The sequence below is a fragment of the Lagopus leucura genome, unplaced genomic scaffold (assembly GCF_019238085.1).
Source record: "Lagopus leucura isolate 7727_CA_CO unplaced genomic scaffold, USGS_WTPT01 Super-Scaffold_1, whole genome shotgun sequence".
In the NCBI taxonomy this organism is placed as follows: domain Eukaryota; kingdom Metazoa; phylum Chordata; class Aves; order Galliformes; family Phasianidae; genus Lagopus; species Lagopus leucura.
The window spans coordinates 697329-716149 of record NW_024962250.1 but is presented as its reverse complement, the minus strand read 5'-3'; the positions used below and the strand labels follow the sequence as shown (position 1 = coordinate 716149).

At 41.2% G+C, this 18821-nt stretch overlaps 1 protein-coding gene across 1 annotated transcript; it reads left to right on the top strand.

The window, feature by feature from the left end:
- The first annotated feature begins 533 nt into the window (after positions 1-533).
- On the top strand, positions 534-5652 carry FGF3 (fibroblast growth factor 3). The gene is made up of 3 exons (XM_042872743.1): positions 534-759; positions 2267-2370; positions 5320-5652. The coding sequence occupies exons 1-3, from the start codon at positions 534-536 to the stop codon at positions 5650-5652; spliced, it is 663 nt and encodes a 220-aa protein (XP_042728677.1).
- Positions 5653-18821: the final 13169 nt, after the last annotated feature.

Here is an 18821-nt window from a genome sequence, read left to right as displayed (position 1 = left end):
GAGGTGTGCGTGGGGGCAGCGGTGATGCTGTGTAATTTTATCCACGCTGCACTCTGGGAGTTCACACGAGAGCGATACCTTTTGCCTCCTCTGCTTCGTATCAATTGGTCGCAGATCGGGCTATTGTTGCGGGGAGCCGCTTTTATTTCTATGCTCCGCCGGTCAGCTATTTCCCCGCAGCCTCCTGCCGAAATTCAGCGGGGCTCTCTCTCCCCCCTCCTTCTGCTCCTCGTGCCGTCTGTCTAGCTGGAAACCTAAGGAGAAAACTGAGCGCTGCTGCTCCATCTCACGCAAACAGCTGGGACTCCTCGGCGGCCTTCGCCGATGTCTATTGATTTAAGTAAATCTGAGACAGATAAAAGGGCCAGATCGGGGCCGATGATAAAAACTTGCCGATGCTTCGCCTCTGGACGCGGTGCGCGCCGTGCCGCCCCGCCGCGCCGCTAGCCGGACGCCGTTAATGGGAGCCCCGGTGCCGCTCGCCCCGAGCCTCCACTCCCCCGCGGGCTGAAAGCGGCGGCCACCATGCCACGATGCTCGTGATCTGGCTCCTGCTGCTCGCCCTGCTGCCCGAGCCGCACGTCCCGGCCGCTACGGCCTCCCCGAGGGCCCTGCGGGATGCGGGGGGGCGCGGCGGCGTCTATGAGCACCTCGGGGGAGCGCCCCGCCGCAGGAAGCTCTACTGTGCCACCAAGTACCACCTGCAGATCCACCCCGGCGGCAAGATCAACGGCACCTTGGAGAAAAACAGCGTCTTCAGTAAGTACCGGGCGCACCTTTCCCCGGCCCGCTCCCCCCGGGCTGGGCTGCGCGGGGAGGGGGTCCCTCGCTCGGACCAATTGCGTCCTTCGCTGCGAGGATGCGGGCGATGCCGGGGACGGAGCGGGACGGGACGGGGCTCTCCCGCTGCTCCTCCCCTGCCCGGCGCCCGGGGGCCCCGCGGTACCCTCCTGCCCTCGGAGGGCTGGGACCCGAGGAGCTACCCTCGCCCCACCGGGCTGCATGCAGCTCTCGGCCCTCCCCGTTTTGCCTCCCTCGGGCCGAAGCACATCTGCCCCCTCCGTTAAGTGCCGGCGACGGCTGAGATGAAACGGGATATGTTGGAGCGGGGGCTTGGGCGAGGGTGGAGAGGGGGCCTGCCGCTGCCTCCGGGAACCCCCGCAGTCGCCCGTGGGCACAGCCCGGCCCCGCCGCCCCAGGAAGCGTAAATCCCGGCTGGTGATGGCACACAGAGATAGGGGGACCTCGGGGATCTGTCTGAAGTCCATAAAGGAAAACCACGATTTCCTAGAGGAAAACCCCCTCGTTATCAAAGCCCGGAGGAGACATCCTTCAGCGGCTAACCGGCGGCTGATTCAAAACAGCTGTACCGAAACCACCATAGCTCTCACGGACGAGGTTGGGCCAAGATGCAGCTCTGCAGATGGGACGGGGCCCTGGCTCTGCTCTGTCATTGCCAACAGGCAGCAATGGGTTTGGGTGTCAGGACCGTCTCTCACCTCCAAAATCTCAGAGCCAGCACCAAGCTGTTGGACCACAGCAGGTAAACTGAGAGCGGTTGGAGCCAGAGAACGCTGTGCAGGCAGTACAGCATCCCCTGTGACATTCGTGCCTCTTTCAGCATCGTGGCACATTTGGTTGGGCACAGACATCTTGGCAGGTTGTGTGTCACCCTCACTTGTGATATCCTTTCAGTATTTGAGACCCCATCATTGTCAGCCTGAGACATTTCGTCCCTTTTAACTTGGCACAGGCAGTCATACTGTCCTTATCTGGAGGTCTACATCGACCTCCTAAAGGACAAGTTCCTTTCACAATTATATATGTGGCTCTAAAATGCTGTTTTACCCTCTGGAGACCCCAGCAAGGGCTTTGTCCTGAAATGGAAAGCTTTGTGATGAGTTTCAATAAGTCAAGAGCTCTTGTGTTCCTAAGCATTAAAGAGGATTTAAACTTTTCTATATACCTATAGGATTAAGTGAACCTCTAGTTCAGTGTCAGATCTTTTTCATTTTTGAAAGAGTTCAATCTCAATCAGACATCTGAGGGTTTATTGTCAAGCTTGCCTCCCCACATCCTTGTTGTTTTACACTGCTTCAGATAAGAGTCTTGTTTTGCATACTGCAGTATGGTCACAGTATGGTTTTGAGGTGAGCTAGCAATAGCTATGAAATCATACTGCACAATTAAGCAGCCATTCAAAAGTATCTCAGCAAATTGCATGTGATGGGGAGCAACAACATGTCTCATCTGTTTTTGTTTCTAGGCATCCTTGAAATAACTGCTGTTGATGTCGGGATCGTCGCTATCAAGGGCTTGTTCTCTGGCAGATACCTGGCCATGAACAAAAGGGGCAGGCTTTATGCATCAGTAAGTTTTGGTTAAAGCTTTGGCATACATCTGCCATTTCCTTTGATGAGAGCAGGTTCAGTGGGGAACACGGATTTCTTACAGATGAATGTTTATAGAGATAAGATTTAATGTCTTAACAGTTTTCTCTCTAGAATCATTACCAGTAAGTGAGCAGTACACTTTTAAGAAGCAGAAAGAAGCTGCATTCTTACTTTCTAACTGCATTTACAGCCAAAAGCAAAAGAGTGTATTCAGCAAAAGTATTCCATGTGGCCAAATTTCTTGGGCAATGGATACACTGATAAACATTCTGGGGCCAACCTTGCAGTGCAGGATGTGTATCACTATCCTGAATGCTGTCGTATTTGTATTCAACATCTGCTTTGGCTGCTGGCTGGGGATATAAATGTCAGATTAAGTATATCCAGAAGCAATTGAGCATCTCTGCTGCAGGAAACCAACCTACTGATGAGAGTTCCTCCACACAGAGCAGTTGGGCAGTGAAAGAATTAACGGGCTGAAAACCAGAGCTATAGCAAGGAAAGGGAGCGTTGAAAGTTGTAAGAAGATAAAGGTGAAAATAAACACCTTATCGCACTCCCTTGACATCTGTCCTGACCTCTGAAGCAATATCTGAGCTCTGCTGCCATTAACAGGAGTCTTGCCTTTTCAGCCCAGCCAGTGTTTCCACTCAGTGAATAAAATACTCCTGCTCAGACTTCTTTACACTCGGGGACACAAGAAGGTGTGTTAGCCACTGTGTATACTATGCACATTATCTATCTACTTGAATTTCTTCCAGCATCTTTGATTACACCCCCAGCAATCTTGTGATCTGCAACTGTGTAACATACGCACTGTGCAGTTTCTCTAGGAACCCTGAGGTAGAAAAGCAGATTTGAAGAGGGTGAAACACAGCTCTGTGAGATTTCCTTCCTCCAAACAGTCATTCTACGTAATTCTGTTGATTTGAACAGCATAACACATCCTCAAGTCACATGAGACTTTTCCTTGTGAATGCAACCTACTTAACACAATCAACTTGATCACCTCTCTGTTCTTATGTCTTTTACTTTGCCTTTCCAAGAGTGTCGTCCTGATAGTATTTATAACCCAGATTCTGCAATGTGCCCCATGTGACACCTGTTAAATAAAGGGGCTCTGTTTAAATATGATGGTTCTTTGCTGGCCCAGAGAAACAGGCAACAAACAATTTTGGCAAAGGAAAGTGCATCTGAAGTAGAACCAGGGCATATTGGATCTGCTGTGACAGAGCTAAGTCTGCTGCTATGCCTTCAGCTAATATTCTCGTTAAATATGGGCATATTTTTCAATGGATCTCCTCTGTCAGCCAGAGTCAGCCCCAAAGATATGAAAGGAAAGGATGAATTCTCAAGTTCTTTTTTTATCTTTATCTCTTTCTTGTTCAAAATAGGTATTCCTCCAGGTTAATTTAACTGAATTAAAATCAGAGTGAACAAATTCTGAACAAACAGACCCTATCATATAGCGGAGAAAAGCCAGAAAAGTCTTTTTTCTAGGACTTCTCTCTGCAGCCTGAGAAAAATTACATCACCTTGAAGTTTGTTTAGCCATTGTATCCCAAAGAACATCAGCTATAGTTCCTGTACAACCCAAAAAGATAATTTGCTTTTCCATCTCATGTTTTAGACAGTCTGTTTCAAAGCTGGAGGGACAGTTTAGGAAACGGTTCTTCCATTTGTGCTTTTGTCACGGCAAAAGCAAAGGGAGAAGGCTAAGCTTAGGAGAAAGGTTTTAGGTTTTCTTGCCTAGAAAAGCTGACCAACTATTTCACATGTGTTACCATGCCCGGAGCCTGCACAAGTGCTCTTTTTGAAATAAGTCTGACTTGTCTGGGGATAATGAGACAGGGAGCCTCTACAGAAAGGAACTGGAATAACTCAGTTATCCCTTGGTTCACAAACGTCCCCGTGTCAATAAATTGAGCTTGTTTAATCTGCAGGACTCCTTTATGTCCTGTAGCAGATTGTGATAATCCTCAAGGTTTATCCTCTGTGATAAACCCTCTGCAGACAGATCTGAGGGAGATAGCAACAGGAATCCACCTACATATGGCAGTTGCATGGGCTCCAGCACCACAGCATATGAAAACCTTGTCCTCACAAGGAAGGGCACTTCCGTTTTACAGCTGTGAAACTGAGACATGTGGAGTCTTTTAAAATCATGTTAAATGCCTATCAGAATTTCTGGGGAGTGAACAGCATTAAAGACATGCTGCTAATGGAGCCTACAGCTTTTATGGTCCAGTCCAGCCATCTGTGCCCTCTGCACATCCTCCAGAGAGGCATTTCTGAGGGAAAACTTTCACAGAGACCGTGACAGCAGTTCCTCTATGCCTTACACGTGTTAAGATGCTGAGGTCTTCATCGCACCATGCAGCAGAGGTGGTTCTGTAGTTAAGAAAATGAAGATGTACAGTGTGGGAGGTCCCTTATCTGCACTGCTCCAACTGCTCCCACAGAGGGGGAAGGCGTTCCTCATGCCAGGCTCTTGTACTGCCTTCCTCTTATTCTCAGCTGGGAGAAAGTTGGAGAGTTTTGACAGATCCTGTGAAATGTGAGCAGTCAGGATGGACGTGTACACTTCCTTATAGCTTGTGATAATGGAGCAGCCTAGCATTTCAGAGCAACACAAGTGGACACGGGACTTCCATTTTGTGATGCTGAAATAAAGAGGTTTCATAAACATGTTGTTTACAGCTCAAAGCATTGCAGTAAATTGGATTATCAGACTGTGGGTATATCTAGATAATGATATACCAATTAAAGAGCCATGCTAAACTACAGGCTATTTCATGTCAAATGTGGCTCTAACCTTTGCCTATAACTGAGTAGAATCCTGCTTTGACTTTAGTTCAATCTGGTAGAGGTAAGAGAGCTATTACCTGAATAGTCTTTCTTAATCGTTGTCATGTTTGTTTTCCAGGAGAACTATAACACAGAATGTGAGTTTGTGGAGAGGATTCATGAACTGGGCTATAACACCTATGCATCCCGTCTATACCGGACTGTACCCAGCGGAGCCAGCACCAAGCGCAAAGCCAGTGCGGAGAGACTCTGGTACGTCTCAGTCAATGGGAAAGGACGACCCAGAAGGGGCTTTAAAACACGCAGGACACAGAAATCCTCTCTCTTTCTGCCCAGAGTATTGGATAGCAAAGACCATGAAATGGTCCGACTGTTCCACACAAATGTGAGATACCGAGAGAGCATCCTGAAGCCTCCCAGTAAGAACCAGCGGAGAAGGAGAGGACGCTGATGGAGCAGGGACAGCATGTGTTGGAACTGGAAGTGAGCAAGTCCTCAAAATACTATTAGAAGAAACTAACAACGGTGACTGTATGGCAGGCGTTAACACAGGCATTTTTATACAATGTGTAATATAATCCAACATATATTGCTTACTTATAGATCTTTTAGAATTATTATGCGTCGTAAGAGAGACATGAGATGAGATAAGGCACATTACAATGTAATTTAGTTCGATGTAATAATTATGTCAACAGCTTTCACGTTTTTCTCTTCATAAAAAAGTAATTTTAATTACTAGTATTTTCATTCTAACTTGCCATAGAATCCTATCTAAGTGACCTACCCTCCAGATCATAAGAACACTGCACACATACCAATTCTGTGTCTATGAAGAAAGCACAGCACCTTCATGACTCTTTTAGCAGTTGCTCATAAAAGGCTACACTACTATTTTTATGGTATACAGGGATCAAAAAACTCATTTATTTTGTAACTAGCATATATTTATTTTTATTATGCGATCAACCAGTATCACTTACAGTTTTTCTGTGACCATTCAGGAAACCTGAAGTTGTAAGTTACTTTAAATATACCAACAGACCTACATGTTACAAGGCTATTTTGAATTTATTTAATTAAAAAAAAAAAAAGTTTGATCTCATCATTCAAATGAATATTGATATAGTGGCATTTGCATTGGCTTTAGCACTATATATCTGTTTAACATTAAACAGGATAAATCCTCTCCTAAAATAGTACTTGAGTACTACCAGAGAGCTGAGTTTGTGGTATTGACCAAACACATGACATGGAAAAATTCAGCACTGGGGATGACAGTCTTTACCAAATACTCTTCTTTAGCTAAGATTTCTACAATAAGTTCTAGTTCAAGGTTAAATATATTTTAACAATTTGGGGAAAAAACAAAAACAGTCACATCAGACATCCAAATCTATAGCTGCTACGTTCTGCTTTTCCATCCTTTTTAAATGACTGTTATTTTCATGATGTGGTCCTATATGGAAAAATGCAAGTCTAGATAGGGATTGATGAAGGATTCATAACTTTTACAAGATTCCACAGCACAAAGTTAATTTTGAACAAAGGGGTAAGCTTCAAAATTTTCTTTTCACATCCCAGAGATGACAGAACAATGGGAAGATTTAAATGCACTTGACAAACACAAATAATGATAATCGTGGTAAGATCTGCCCTTGTGCTCTTCACATCCTAGAATTCGTCCCTGACACAGCACAGTTGGAAAATAAGATGAAATAAGCATTCAATCTGAATTGGACAAAAGATTTGTAAGCTAAATATGACATTAAATGGAAACAGAGAGATGCAAATCCCACATGAAGACATATTACCATGGAGGTCTTCTTGTGGGCTATTTACTGAGTAACTGTAAGATATTTAAAAACCAGTTAGTGGAATCTTCCATAAGTAAAGGAAGAATTTTGTGAAGGAGAGTTTTAAAATGAGTCTGTAAGATGAGATTACAATGTCTAGTAAGCATAGATATAGAACTGCCTACATTCCTAAAGGTTAAGACCTGAAGGTATCTTTATATCAACAACTATATTCTGTTTTACTTCCACCTTTGTACCTTTTCGTGATATTTCAGCAACGAAAGAAACTGTGTCAGAATAAGAAAGTAAAAATTCTTCTATATCCGCCTGCCTAAAACACATGTAAATAAAATAATGTACATTAAATAACATAATATGCTGCACACAGAATAGATCTTAGCTGAAAAAAAAGTACAGGCAATGCTGAACCACGTTCCCAAATTTTCTTACCTTTGCAAAATAACAGGAAATGGTGATGAGATCTGCACAGAAGTCATCAAGCATCACAATGTCTTCTACACCAGGAACCAGCAGAAGATCTGTGCAAAGAAACAAAGAGGATGAAAAAGGCACAAAAGAATTCAAATCTTCTGTTTTGCTTACTCTCCCATGAACCACACAAGCTCCAAACTATAGCAGGATCCACAGTGTCCTTTGAGAGTTGGTTCAATCAGTGAAGGAAGTTAGATTTTGTACCCTATTTGCCACGGGTGTTCTGGCAGCACAGCACTGACTATGCTGTGCTACCCTCTGTCAGCTCAGCATTTCTCTTCAGGTTACTGGAAGAGATGAACAACCCAAATAGGCAGAAAAGAAATAGGGACATAGACAGCCCTGACAGCTCTGAAACACCAAATCGAAGTATAGGAAAGTGTCAGTAACTGCAAATTGCAGAGGGAAAGATAACTTATGGCTGAAGATCAAAAACTTTTTTCCTCAGATCTGATTTCTGATGTTCAAGGAGGCTATTTTTGTTTTTGGACACTTTTAGACCTGCTCCTTCCCAATCTGCGAGAACAACCAGATCCATTCTCAGCTTTCTCCCTTGCAAAAAAATAATGTACCAGATTCAGTATTTTTTGATACAAGCCTGACTGCCTAAAGAGAAACAACAAATTATTATATCCCAAGATGCAAAGACAGCATCTTAATACCAGATCCAAGTCCCTTTTCTACCAGCATATAGTCTTCACTCTTAGCTTTTCTCAAGGGGATATGATGTGTTGACCATTTCTTTTGCTTTTTTGTCTCTGTTTTTACCAAATTTTTTTTCATCTTTTTTTTTTTTTTTTCCCCTTCTACCTCTCTTTTATAGATGCTCAAACTACACTACAGGAAATAATTGCTATAGGTGATATGGGAATTCCTTACTCCTGTCTTCATCACATACTTGTAGAAGGATTATTCTGAGCACCTTACAAAGGAAACTGCAATGAAGTTCAGTTTAAGATACAAATTCTATCTATATCCCAGTTTCAGTTTTCAAGCCAACAAATTCTAAAATACTGGCACTGAAAAAAAGGAGAGGGTGGACAAAAGGAAAATAATTAACTAGTGAGACTCAATGGTATTTTAACTACTGAGAGTAAGTGATGATTTTCACATCAATTTAAAGCTTTTTTTTTCTTAGACATTCTTAGAATTTTTCTTTGCTCAATCTCCATGTAGAAATTCAAAGGCGATGGCTTTGGGATGTAACTGGTTTTTTTTTTTATCTTCTGAGAAATATTACTGCTCCTGTTGAAATACTTTTCACTACAGACATTCATTACTTAATATTCTTTTACCAGCCTTGAATTCCACAGTTCCCAAACACTGACAAGCTGAAATTCTATTCACAATAATTATATGGGTTGTGTGATGTATCATGTTTTATTTCTTTGGACCAGGACCTGATGGAATAACTTAACAGAGTTTCCATACACAAGCTTCATTCTCCTGTGCGCTGCTATAATTAATGACTTCAGTTCTGCAGTAAAGTTGACAGAATTCAGAGTTTCACCAGCTGAGGTGAATGAGCTGAGACAACATGGCCACTCCTCACTGGAGTTTTTCAGGTAGTTAATAGGGACAAAAAGCGTTTGAGTGTCCTGTCTGATGCAGCCACCCTCTCAAACAGACTACATGGAGTCTGATCCATGGCTTTCCATTTATATCCAAAACTTTTTTTTTTTTTTTTTTTTTCCTCTCATTTAGTCCTTTCTTTAGCCCATCACAACACTCAAACTGCTCAAAATTTCATCCAAATTGTCTGGTCTTTGGTTACGATGTTAGTATTTATATGGCTGTCTGTTCATAAAACACAGCAGTTTTTTTTTTTACAAATTACAAATTACTCCCCCATGTTGAATAACTATGTATTTCCCTACTCATTCACACATTTTTCTCCTCTCTCTTTACATGGATTTTCCCTCTAATTGAGAGTCATTCCTCTTTCCTTTTGAAATTTTTGTTTCACCGTTTGCTACAGGTCTGACACTCTTTTCTACAAACACTGCTACCATGTCACTAATTTTCTTCACCAAGAATAGCACTCCATTTTTACTCAAAAACTGCTCTACGTTTGTACCACTGGCACTTAGAAGACACTAGTGATGTTTCTCAAGGTAATATTATTTATTTGCAAGGAACACATCAACTTTGTTTTCCTCAGTCACCACAAGCTGTGGTGGACTTTATTGTTCAGACTTTTAATGACAGTGCCTGGCTCAAAGAACTCTAGTTCAGATCTTTGCTTCACACATTTTCGTGAGTTCTCTGATTTCCTGCTTTCTTCCCTTACGGTTTCTCTTTGTTTTCTGTTTTTTTTCTTCACAGTTGTACAATCCTCTGCAAAACAGCAAGCAAATAAATCCTTCTGACCACACATGCCTTTGTTTTAGGTGGTTGCATGGACCTGGGTATATTAGTTCAACCAATTAGTTGGCAAGGCTGACCTGTTTCTTGTAATTGTCTGGATTAAGGATATGGTTATTCCTCCAGCTTTCAGAAGGTTTATTCCCATCCAGAACAGTTCAGGCTGAAAATAATCTAGAAGGCAAAGCTAGTATAGATGCCACTGATATTAGTCATCAAACACTTGATTCCCAGCTTCATCATTAAATACGAGTTTAGAGAAGCAATCAAGTGAACATATTTAGAATTGTAGCCAGGCAGGGCAATGTAAGACATCACAAATTAGTGGCACTGAAAAACTTTGAATTCTAGCTAAAACCTTTCCCATGTGCACCCCATTAAGCACTGAAGACTAGAATCTCCCTCTCTGATGATAACCTCAGAAAATAAAGCTGTTAATGATGACAATTAAAGCTTTGAATCTTAGGGATAACCTTTCTTTTTGTATAAACCAGAAGATTCTTCATATCTGTATGGATATGTATTGCATATGTATTTGTTGTTTTCCTCTGAAAAAATATATAATCAATTGCATTAAAAGTGAGAAATAATTTCTTTGGCCTCGAAAACTCAGAATACTGGAACAGAGTTGTTTACAATGTACCTCTCTGAAAACATATTGAAACAAATTCAGCCAAACACGTCTAAGTTTTGCAATCATGAAACTACCAAAAGTAATATACATACAACAAATAAGTTACATCTGAGTTCTCAGAGCAAAGTATATTCTCTATATTTTTACACTCCCAGAATTAAAATGCTTTCATTTTATCCACCAGTATTGTACTGAAGGCCTTGTTAAAAGAGGCTTTCAAGCGGGACAAATGTTTACTCAGTTTGCATGCAGAACTGTTTTCTTAAAGCTAAATGTTTGCAAGGAATCCAGTGTGCCATTCTATCAAACTGATTTTGAAAAGAGTTGCTGTGATCTACTTATCAAACCAATAACATGTGCAAAAAGAGACCTTACCACTAACTCTTCATCTCCTTTTGAAATGCAACCAAGTTTTATTAGTAATAAATATAACAACTTTCTACTGGTCACAAAACAGTATTTTTACTGGTAAAATGCACCAGCCAAGAAACATGCAAGTGAAACACAACATATGGTGGGATGAAACACATAAACTCCTGCCAGTATAAATCTACCATGTTAGAATATATGACGGTCATACAAGCCCTTTGGATTCCACAGACAAGACTCTCATGTTTGAGTTTGAGCTTCAAGTTTTGTTGCAATGATCTGAGTCAGTGCTGTGGTCTGAGATGAATTGGTGTCTACCTCTACACTTCATTTTATTGACTTCAGGATGCAGGGACTAATGTGGCTGCGGGCATCAAGAGTTGTAGCAGTCCTACTCTCTCTGTGGGGACACCACTTTGTGTCATTTGTTGCATCCCAATATATGTAAGATGGCCCCAGTCAAACCTTGGTTGCTCCTGGTCTTTCAGGCATATCACCACAGCTGTACAAGATAATTTTTCCTGTGTTCCAGTAATGCCATTTAAAAAGAAAATAAACATGGATCCTTAACTTTTGCTACAGACTTTTTTTTTTTCCTCACAACTGAGGGATTTTTGGTGTCTTCTATAAATGCATGTGATGAACAAATTGGGGCCCACGTGAGTAAAATTATTATTTCTTTGTAAGTAAAAGATGCCTTGGTTTTTGGATGCACTGTTCCTTAGATGAGAGCACTCACCATAACCTTAATGCTGGGAAGGCTTATTTCAGCAGCAAGAATTAGTAAAAGAAAGAAAGACTGAATACCCATGCTAATTCCCTAGGGCAAACCGGGAAACACGTACCCCTGTGAGAACTAAAGAGCACAGCAGAACTGAATAGCTTGAATAAGGTAGCAGTTTCTTTAGTTCAAAGATTTCTGTTCTTCCTTCTTGTATTTTTACTGATGAAATCTTTTGTAAATAGGGAGAAAATGTATTGAACTGACTCATATATATTTTTTTAAAGCTATAATAAATAGTTCCTTTGAAGTTTGCAGTGGTGCTCAAGTTCAAATGTCTCCTGTTTCCTTTCGGAAGGTTTGAAGGATTTGGTAAGGTGAAAAAGCAGGTCTAAAATTAAAGCACAGTTGATTGTAACTGTCCTCCTTTGTGAGCATTTGCAGGCCACCTCCAAATTTAGACAGTTAAAGAGAACTCTATCCTGTTTTAGTTCTGCAATAGTTAGGATGCCACCACTGCATAGCAGAAGACTTTCTGAAATCCAGGGTGCATCCCTTTTCTGAACACAAAAACAAGCTCAGAGTGTTCACTTTGCATAGTAAAGAAAATCTTGTGCTTTCCTACAGTAACAACACTGAGGGCTGCAACATTGTCTATTGCAGTCTGAACCATTTGGATTTGAAGACTGCCATTTACCTATGAGTAGAATTCAGAGATATCTCAATGTTAATGAAAGAAGTAACAAGGAAGCTATCGATTGAGAGACTTTGAAAGACTTTTCAAAGAAACAGTCAGCAAGGAGATGAGAGAATCACCCAGCTTTCCAATAAGGGACTGCTGCCAAAGGGCTACACCCACAGTGCTCATTGATGGTAAGAGTGAGCAGAAGCCTTGTCTGGCTGCAGCCATGCACTGCTCAGAGAACCAGAGCAGAGAGCTCCTCATGTGCTAACACCTTCCTGAAAATGCAAAAGAGAATAACAGAATGGGAAGGTACAGCTCAATCAAGTGCCTGATGCACAATTAACTACCAAAGGAAAAAAAAACCCAAACAACCTAACTTGTTCGAAATTTATATTTATCTTCTGAAATTATTCCTCATGTAAATTTTTTTGAGGGAATAAATAGGCTTACTCATAAAGTAGTATCAGAATCCAAAATTTTCAAATAACCCATTAAATAGAACTCCCCAGAAAACATGACAGCAGAACAAGGCTCCGCCTTCCTTTCACATCCCTACTAGGAAAAGTCACACTACTGTTACTTTACGCAGCCAGAAATGATGCAGTCTGAAAGAAGACTTTTGGCAATCTTTGAGATGATGGTGCTAGAAATTAGGTGACACTACCCAACACAGCAAAGTTACTTTATGACTGCAAATACTTGCTTTACAATGCTCAGACTACAGAGTCTCATGGGCATGTGTTGCTCAGACTATGCAACTAACTGAAAGTTATCCATAAATCCTTAGACATTTTTTCATAACAACATGGGTCTAAAACTATGGCAGCAGAAACTGAGTTTATTTGTGTCCCATAGTCAGTCTGCCCAGAGGATCTGTTGGCCATTTTCAGTAGCACACACAGAAAGAAAACCCACTGGATCAGATTAACCATTTATTAGCCTAGTTCTGAATGATGAGTACATCACATCTCCAGAGCTTTACTGCAAATGCATTTCAGAAATAGATGTAGGAATTTGAGCTGCTCTCAGATCTTCTCAAAGGGGAACTAAGACTCTTCAAAACTGAGTTTTTCCTTTTTTAAAGCAACAACAACAAAATCAATACTGTTTCTTAATGTCAAGATGTCAGGGTGATTCTGTCTTTACTGGACAACTCAACCCAACAGCAAATTTCTGGCCAGAGTCAACTCCTTTCTCCTTAGTTCTCCATAAAGACTCATGGCTGCTTGCTGTGCATCGCCAAGGATCTGCAACAAACCCACTACTCAAATGTTTCTGAAACCTGATCTGTGGGCAAATCTAAGGCTTCAGCTGCTGGAGGGTATGAACTTGTGGCCTAGGTTTCATTTCGTAACCTTTGGAGTTTGTGACTATGCAGAGAGATTCGAGGGCAAGACAAAAAAGAAATGGAGTTTGATCAGGTTTAATAAATACTTCCTGGGGAAAAGTGAAAGGAACCCAACCTAACTTTCTTTTAATACATCTTTCTAATGGATTGGGACGGACTCCTGCTCCATAACTCAATAAAAGGCAAGATTACATTGCTGTAAAACTTAATATTGATTCTTGTTTTGAACTCTAATAAATTTTGTCTTCTCTACCAAGAATGATAAATAAGAAAGCTTTTTTTTTTTTTTTTTCCCCAATCATAGTTTCACATATAAACCTTTATTCTAGCTCATGCCACAGGACAAGCACTCCATGCAACAGAAAAAATATAAATGTTAAAAAATTCTTATCTGTTACATTCTTTATAATATTCTTATCATGTCTTTAGCAAGAGAAAATAATCCACATTTATAAAACAAAAAGATTCTTCTAAAACAAAATTAACCCTTGTAAAATAATAGAATTAATAAAGGACAGGTGTGGAATAAAATTTATAAAGTGTGTTTGAACACTGGAACAAGACTGACTTAATTTTGAAACAAAAAAATCATACTTTTTCATACATTTAGACTGTAGTGAAAAGCTAGTAAAGTATTAAAAAGTTGTAAAACTGTATGTTCTACTTTGGTGACATGTATTCGTTTGCACTTGGACACCCCATTAGGAGACAAGTTCATGGCATGCCAGAAAACAAGGAGATGAGATACAGGAAGATTGCTGGAGCACCCGACGCCAAGCAGTACGCCATGACTGTGGTCCAAGGCATCAGCCCTGGGCACAGCCCTACAGCCGGCAGAGGGAGCAGAGGCTGCCTAGCCCTGGGCAGGCTTTGTGTGAGGCAGTGGGAAATCAAAACAAACCACGTGCAAAGCCAGGAAACAGGCTAACGTCATCCTCAGCAGGAATCGTGACTTCGCAAGAGTATGCGCAATTGGAACTGGTATTGCATTTCAGGAACTTGGCTCAACTCTCCAACCCTGTTGCATTTGAGCTCATGCTCCAACTTAATGCTTGTGGAAAAGATGGATTTTCAATTAATTCTACATTTCAGAGAGGAGTAGTGGCGACTTTTCTAAGGAGACAGTAATGGCCAGTAACATCCACAAAGTCACAGTAGCCCTGTGATATTTCTTCCTCCTGTCAACACAAGTATTCAGTGCAAAGATAAGTTCTTCTTTTCTGATTAATTCTGTGCAAGCTTTTGTATGTCTTTGCTACAATTGTGAGAGGAAAAATAGTTTTGGACCAGCCATATTAATTTCAAATTGATTTAATGGGTCCAGTTACTGAATCTGAGCATCTAAGGTTTTGAATAACTGAGATACTTTTCAATGTAAGCAATAAATACCAGAGATAGAACTGTATTATAAGAAAGAGAGACAATGACTGAGCTTTGGATAATCAAGATTCTAGTTTGTATCGTGTGTACTTTGGCAGCAGCTGATTCCTATAGGAATAAAAAGTAAGAACACGTGCAAACTGTAGAATGACACTGCTGCTGTGACCTCGCCAACAGCTTCAAGGTCGTCATCAGGAGAGTCTTTAGCTTTTTTTTTTTCCTGCCTGGTTGCACGTGAGTTGCTAAGATTTATTACAATGATTGCAAGGGAACACCTGCTAATAACAAAAGATTCCAGGGAAATTTCAAGTGTTTTGTCAAGGCAAAACTACATCATTTACACCACCTTCAGGAACTCAGCCCAACAGACTACAGATTGGTTTTCACTATTTGTAATGCTCTAAAGTAGAAACTTTTGTTCTCTGGGCAAATTTACCTGTGTCGAAAAAGAGCAAAGTCTTACTTCCTATGGTTGCTGATCTATACCCTGTGTTAGGGCCACATCTTGGCTGAGGTCAATTGGCATTCCAATTGTTGTTGGCTTTAGTGAAACTATGCAGGTTTACAGCAGCTAAGCACTTAATCAGGCGGCTCAGCACTGCCTGAAAGTCCTGAAAGTATCAAGAAGAATTAAACTTAGGGAACTTACACTAAAGTCTTGTAAGATGGAAAAAAAAAAAAAAAAAAAAAAAAGTGATTTTCCAGAGAATTTTGCTGAAATCTGCTATGCTTCTTCTTTATCCATGTTGCAGTGTTCCTCCCCTACATCATGTTTTATTTTCAGCTCAGCAATTCTCTTTTCTTTGAGCGATGAAACACTGTCTGCTTTTCAAGACTAATATACAGCCCTTGAGTGAAGGCAAGGCTGTGATTCAAATCAAGAGTTCTGTTGACACTATAATCCTCCGGAGCACAGCTGGAGCATTTCATGAACAGTAGAAAGACCCTCAATTGATTTACTGCCTTGGTATTCAATCAGGAGTCCATGTTCTGTGTCTTAGCTGCACCACACAAAAAATAACTCAGTGAAATTCTAATTACGGCATATAGCTACTTGCTAACTTGTAAGAGAAGATTTGTTCTATATATGAGATGCTGCTGCTTTTATGGATTCTCCCCTATTTTTATAGCAGGAGAGCCTCAGGTTCTTTGGGCCATAAATGGGATATGCACAAAAGTTGCTTCCCGGCCATTCCAAGCAGAAGGCTGAGCAGTTGATGGCAGGAACTTTCATGCCTCTTCTTCAGCCTCTGCACCTTTTCTTTGTATTCCAGTCTTTATGACTTTGCCTATCCATAACTATCCCCCAGGCAAAGAGAAATCATTCCTGCTCCCATAAGATCCTGCAAAGGAGATCCACATCTCCAGTTTTCGCTGTGCTGGTCCCCAATCACAGCACGCACGAGAGCAATTTCCAAGTCGTGCTCTTTCTTGGCTCCCCCCTCATTCCCAGTGAGGGAGCACACGCTGCCAGCCCTGAAAACCTGAAGATGAGAGTTCCCTAGATTGTTTCCAGCTTGCAGTGTGAGCCCCGCTGAATGAATAGCACTTCCAGTATTTTGGGGGTGGTGACTCACAAGAAAGTTATGAACACCCCCCTAGGAGGCTGTCTGAAGCCCCTGGTAAGAAGTATTCTGATTTTCCTGTTCTCATTGTCCGGGCTGCCTGCAGATATTTGCACACACTTTGAACACAGTTTTCTCAACTCATTGTCCAAGGAGCAAGCTGTACCCTAAGAGGCAATAGAACATTCCTAGTTTGTTTTGTTTTTTTTTTTTAATCACCCCTATAGAAATGGTTGGAACATACAGCCATTCGCCACTGCAGGTATCAAAGTGCCACCAAGAGCTAAAGCAAGTGATGCTCCTGAATACCTTTCACTTACATAACTCCCTATTAATTCCAGTGATAACTCAGGCAGCTGAACTCCCTGGAAACTCTAGGGAGTATTTCTTGGCAGACCCAGTATCAAGTATTCAGTCTTATTTTTCAGTGCACTTCAGAAAGTGCATCAGAAACTTTATAGAGGCTCTCAAAAAAAACATGAAGTAGCCAGAGGTTGTGCCTCCAAGTGATGTGAATTTTAATTACTTGGTCAAAAAAAAAAAAAAAAAAAAAAAATCAGAGAAAAACGGGCATTGAAGAAAGATCTGAAATTAAGAACTCCTGGGCTCAAAAAAGCCACGAGATCTGAGTTGTAGGTGTTATATTTGGAGAGAAAGACAGCTGTGAAGAGGAAAAACAGCATATGTGCATTTGTTTGTCTTAACACAAAGCAGGAGACACAGTGCATTAATAGAAAAGGGCTCTTCCTTCTCTCTTTTTCCAACTCCGATGTTTGTTCTTTGGGTGCTCTCCTAACGGTTCAAACCCCAGTGACATCTGTCTCCTTCTCTGCCTGAGCTGGAGCTGCAGCATCTCAGAGCTCTGCCACAGTGAAAGATCTGCACTGATGTCTGGTTGTACATCCAGACTCCAGGACACAGACCCTACTGGTAATACTTCGTAGGGCCCATCACCCTTTTATTTGGTCTACAGTGTTAAGGATTTTCAGCTACGCTATCAGTGTTCTGACTTGTAACCCTACAGAGCTAGCATTGCATGAGGAAGAGCAGTTGTAGTATCTCACTTTGAGACAAAAATCTTTCTAATCTGCATATGGTTTGAATAATACTGTGAGGATAAAGCAGCCATGAAATAGGTCTATTACTACTGCTTTTAATACTGCTCCTGTCAAGAAATAAATTAGTCCTTCATAGTGTTTTTTCCCCTGGAGATCCAATTCTAGCAGTGAAAATGAGTGTGTGTGTGGGGGGGGGGGGGAAGGAACACCAAAAAAACAAAAACAGTGATTCAACCAGTGCAGGATCTGACATTAGAAAAATAATGTCATGTAAAATAATGAGAGCGTAAGGTTTATGACTGCTTATTTGGTGGGGCTGGGGTTATCCAATGGGAGAAATACTACCAAAGTCCAGTGAGATATGGTTACCAGGCAGGAATCCCAGGAGATTCTGTTACTGTGCAGGAATCCCATGAGACAGTATTATCAAGCAGGAATCTGTAGTATTCAGTTCACCACAAGGCAGTAATATTAGATTTTTAGAATTAAATCCAGCAGTATCTTGTTTTATAAGAGTTGGCACATCAGGAATAGAGAAAAATGCAATGGAAGATGTCTCCCTGGAATCTGAACTGGAAGCCCCAGTCATTATACCAATTCCTAGAAATAAAGCATCACAGATTCTCATGATCATGAGATATCTTGACTAAACATGACATCAGTCACTTATTAGATGAAAAGATTGGTTAAACTATTTTTACAAGTACAGATTTGCTCACTGAAGTGCTGAGGCACAAATGCTATTGTGACTACATTTTTTTTTTTTTTGGTGTAATCTTTTGATTTTCTGATTTATAATGGAGTTTGCTGATACCACAAGAGGTACTACTTTATACATGTGTAACAGAAGAAAACAAAATGCATTTTCTTCATTATCTTTTTTGTAGTACCTGTATCACTGGAGGATTTGGCAAGATATGACAAGACACTGATTTCAGAAGACATAGTTTAATCTCAGCCCCACTATAGAGGTTGGCCACTACACTTGCAAGCCTGAGAGCCATTTGCCAGAGATGGAGAAAAGCTGAGAAACTACACAGCAACCCAAAGGAAGAAACAAAGGCTCCTATTCCCATTTGGTCACAACAGATTATTCTGAATGCTCATCTTTTAATTGCAACATTTTCCTACCTCTATCACAATACAGCTTTATCAGTGTTTAGTCCAGTATATACTCTGATCAAGCACAAAAACCCCTCAACAGTCAG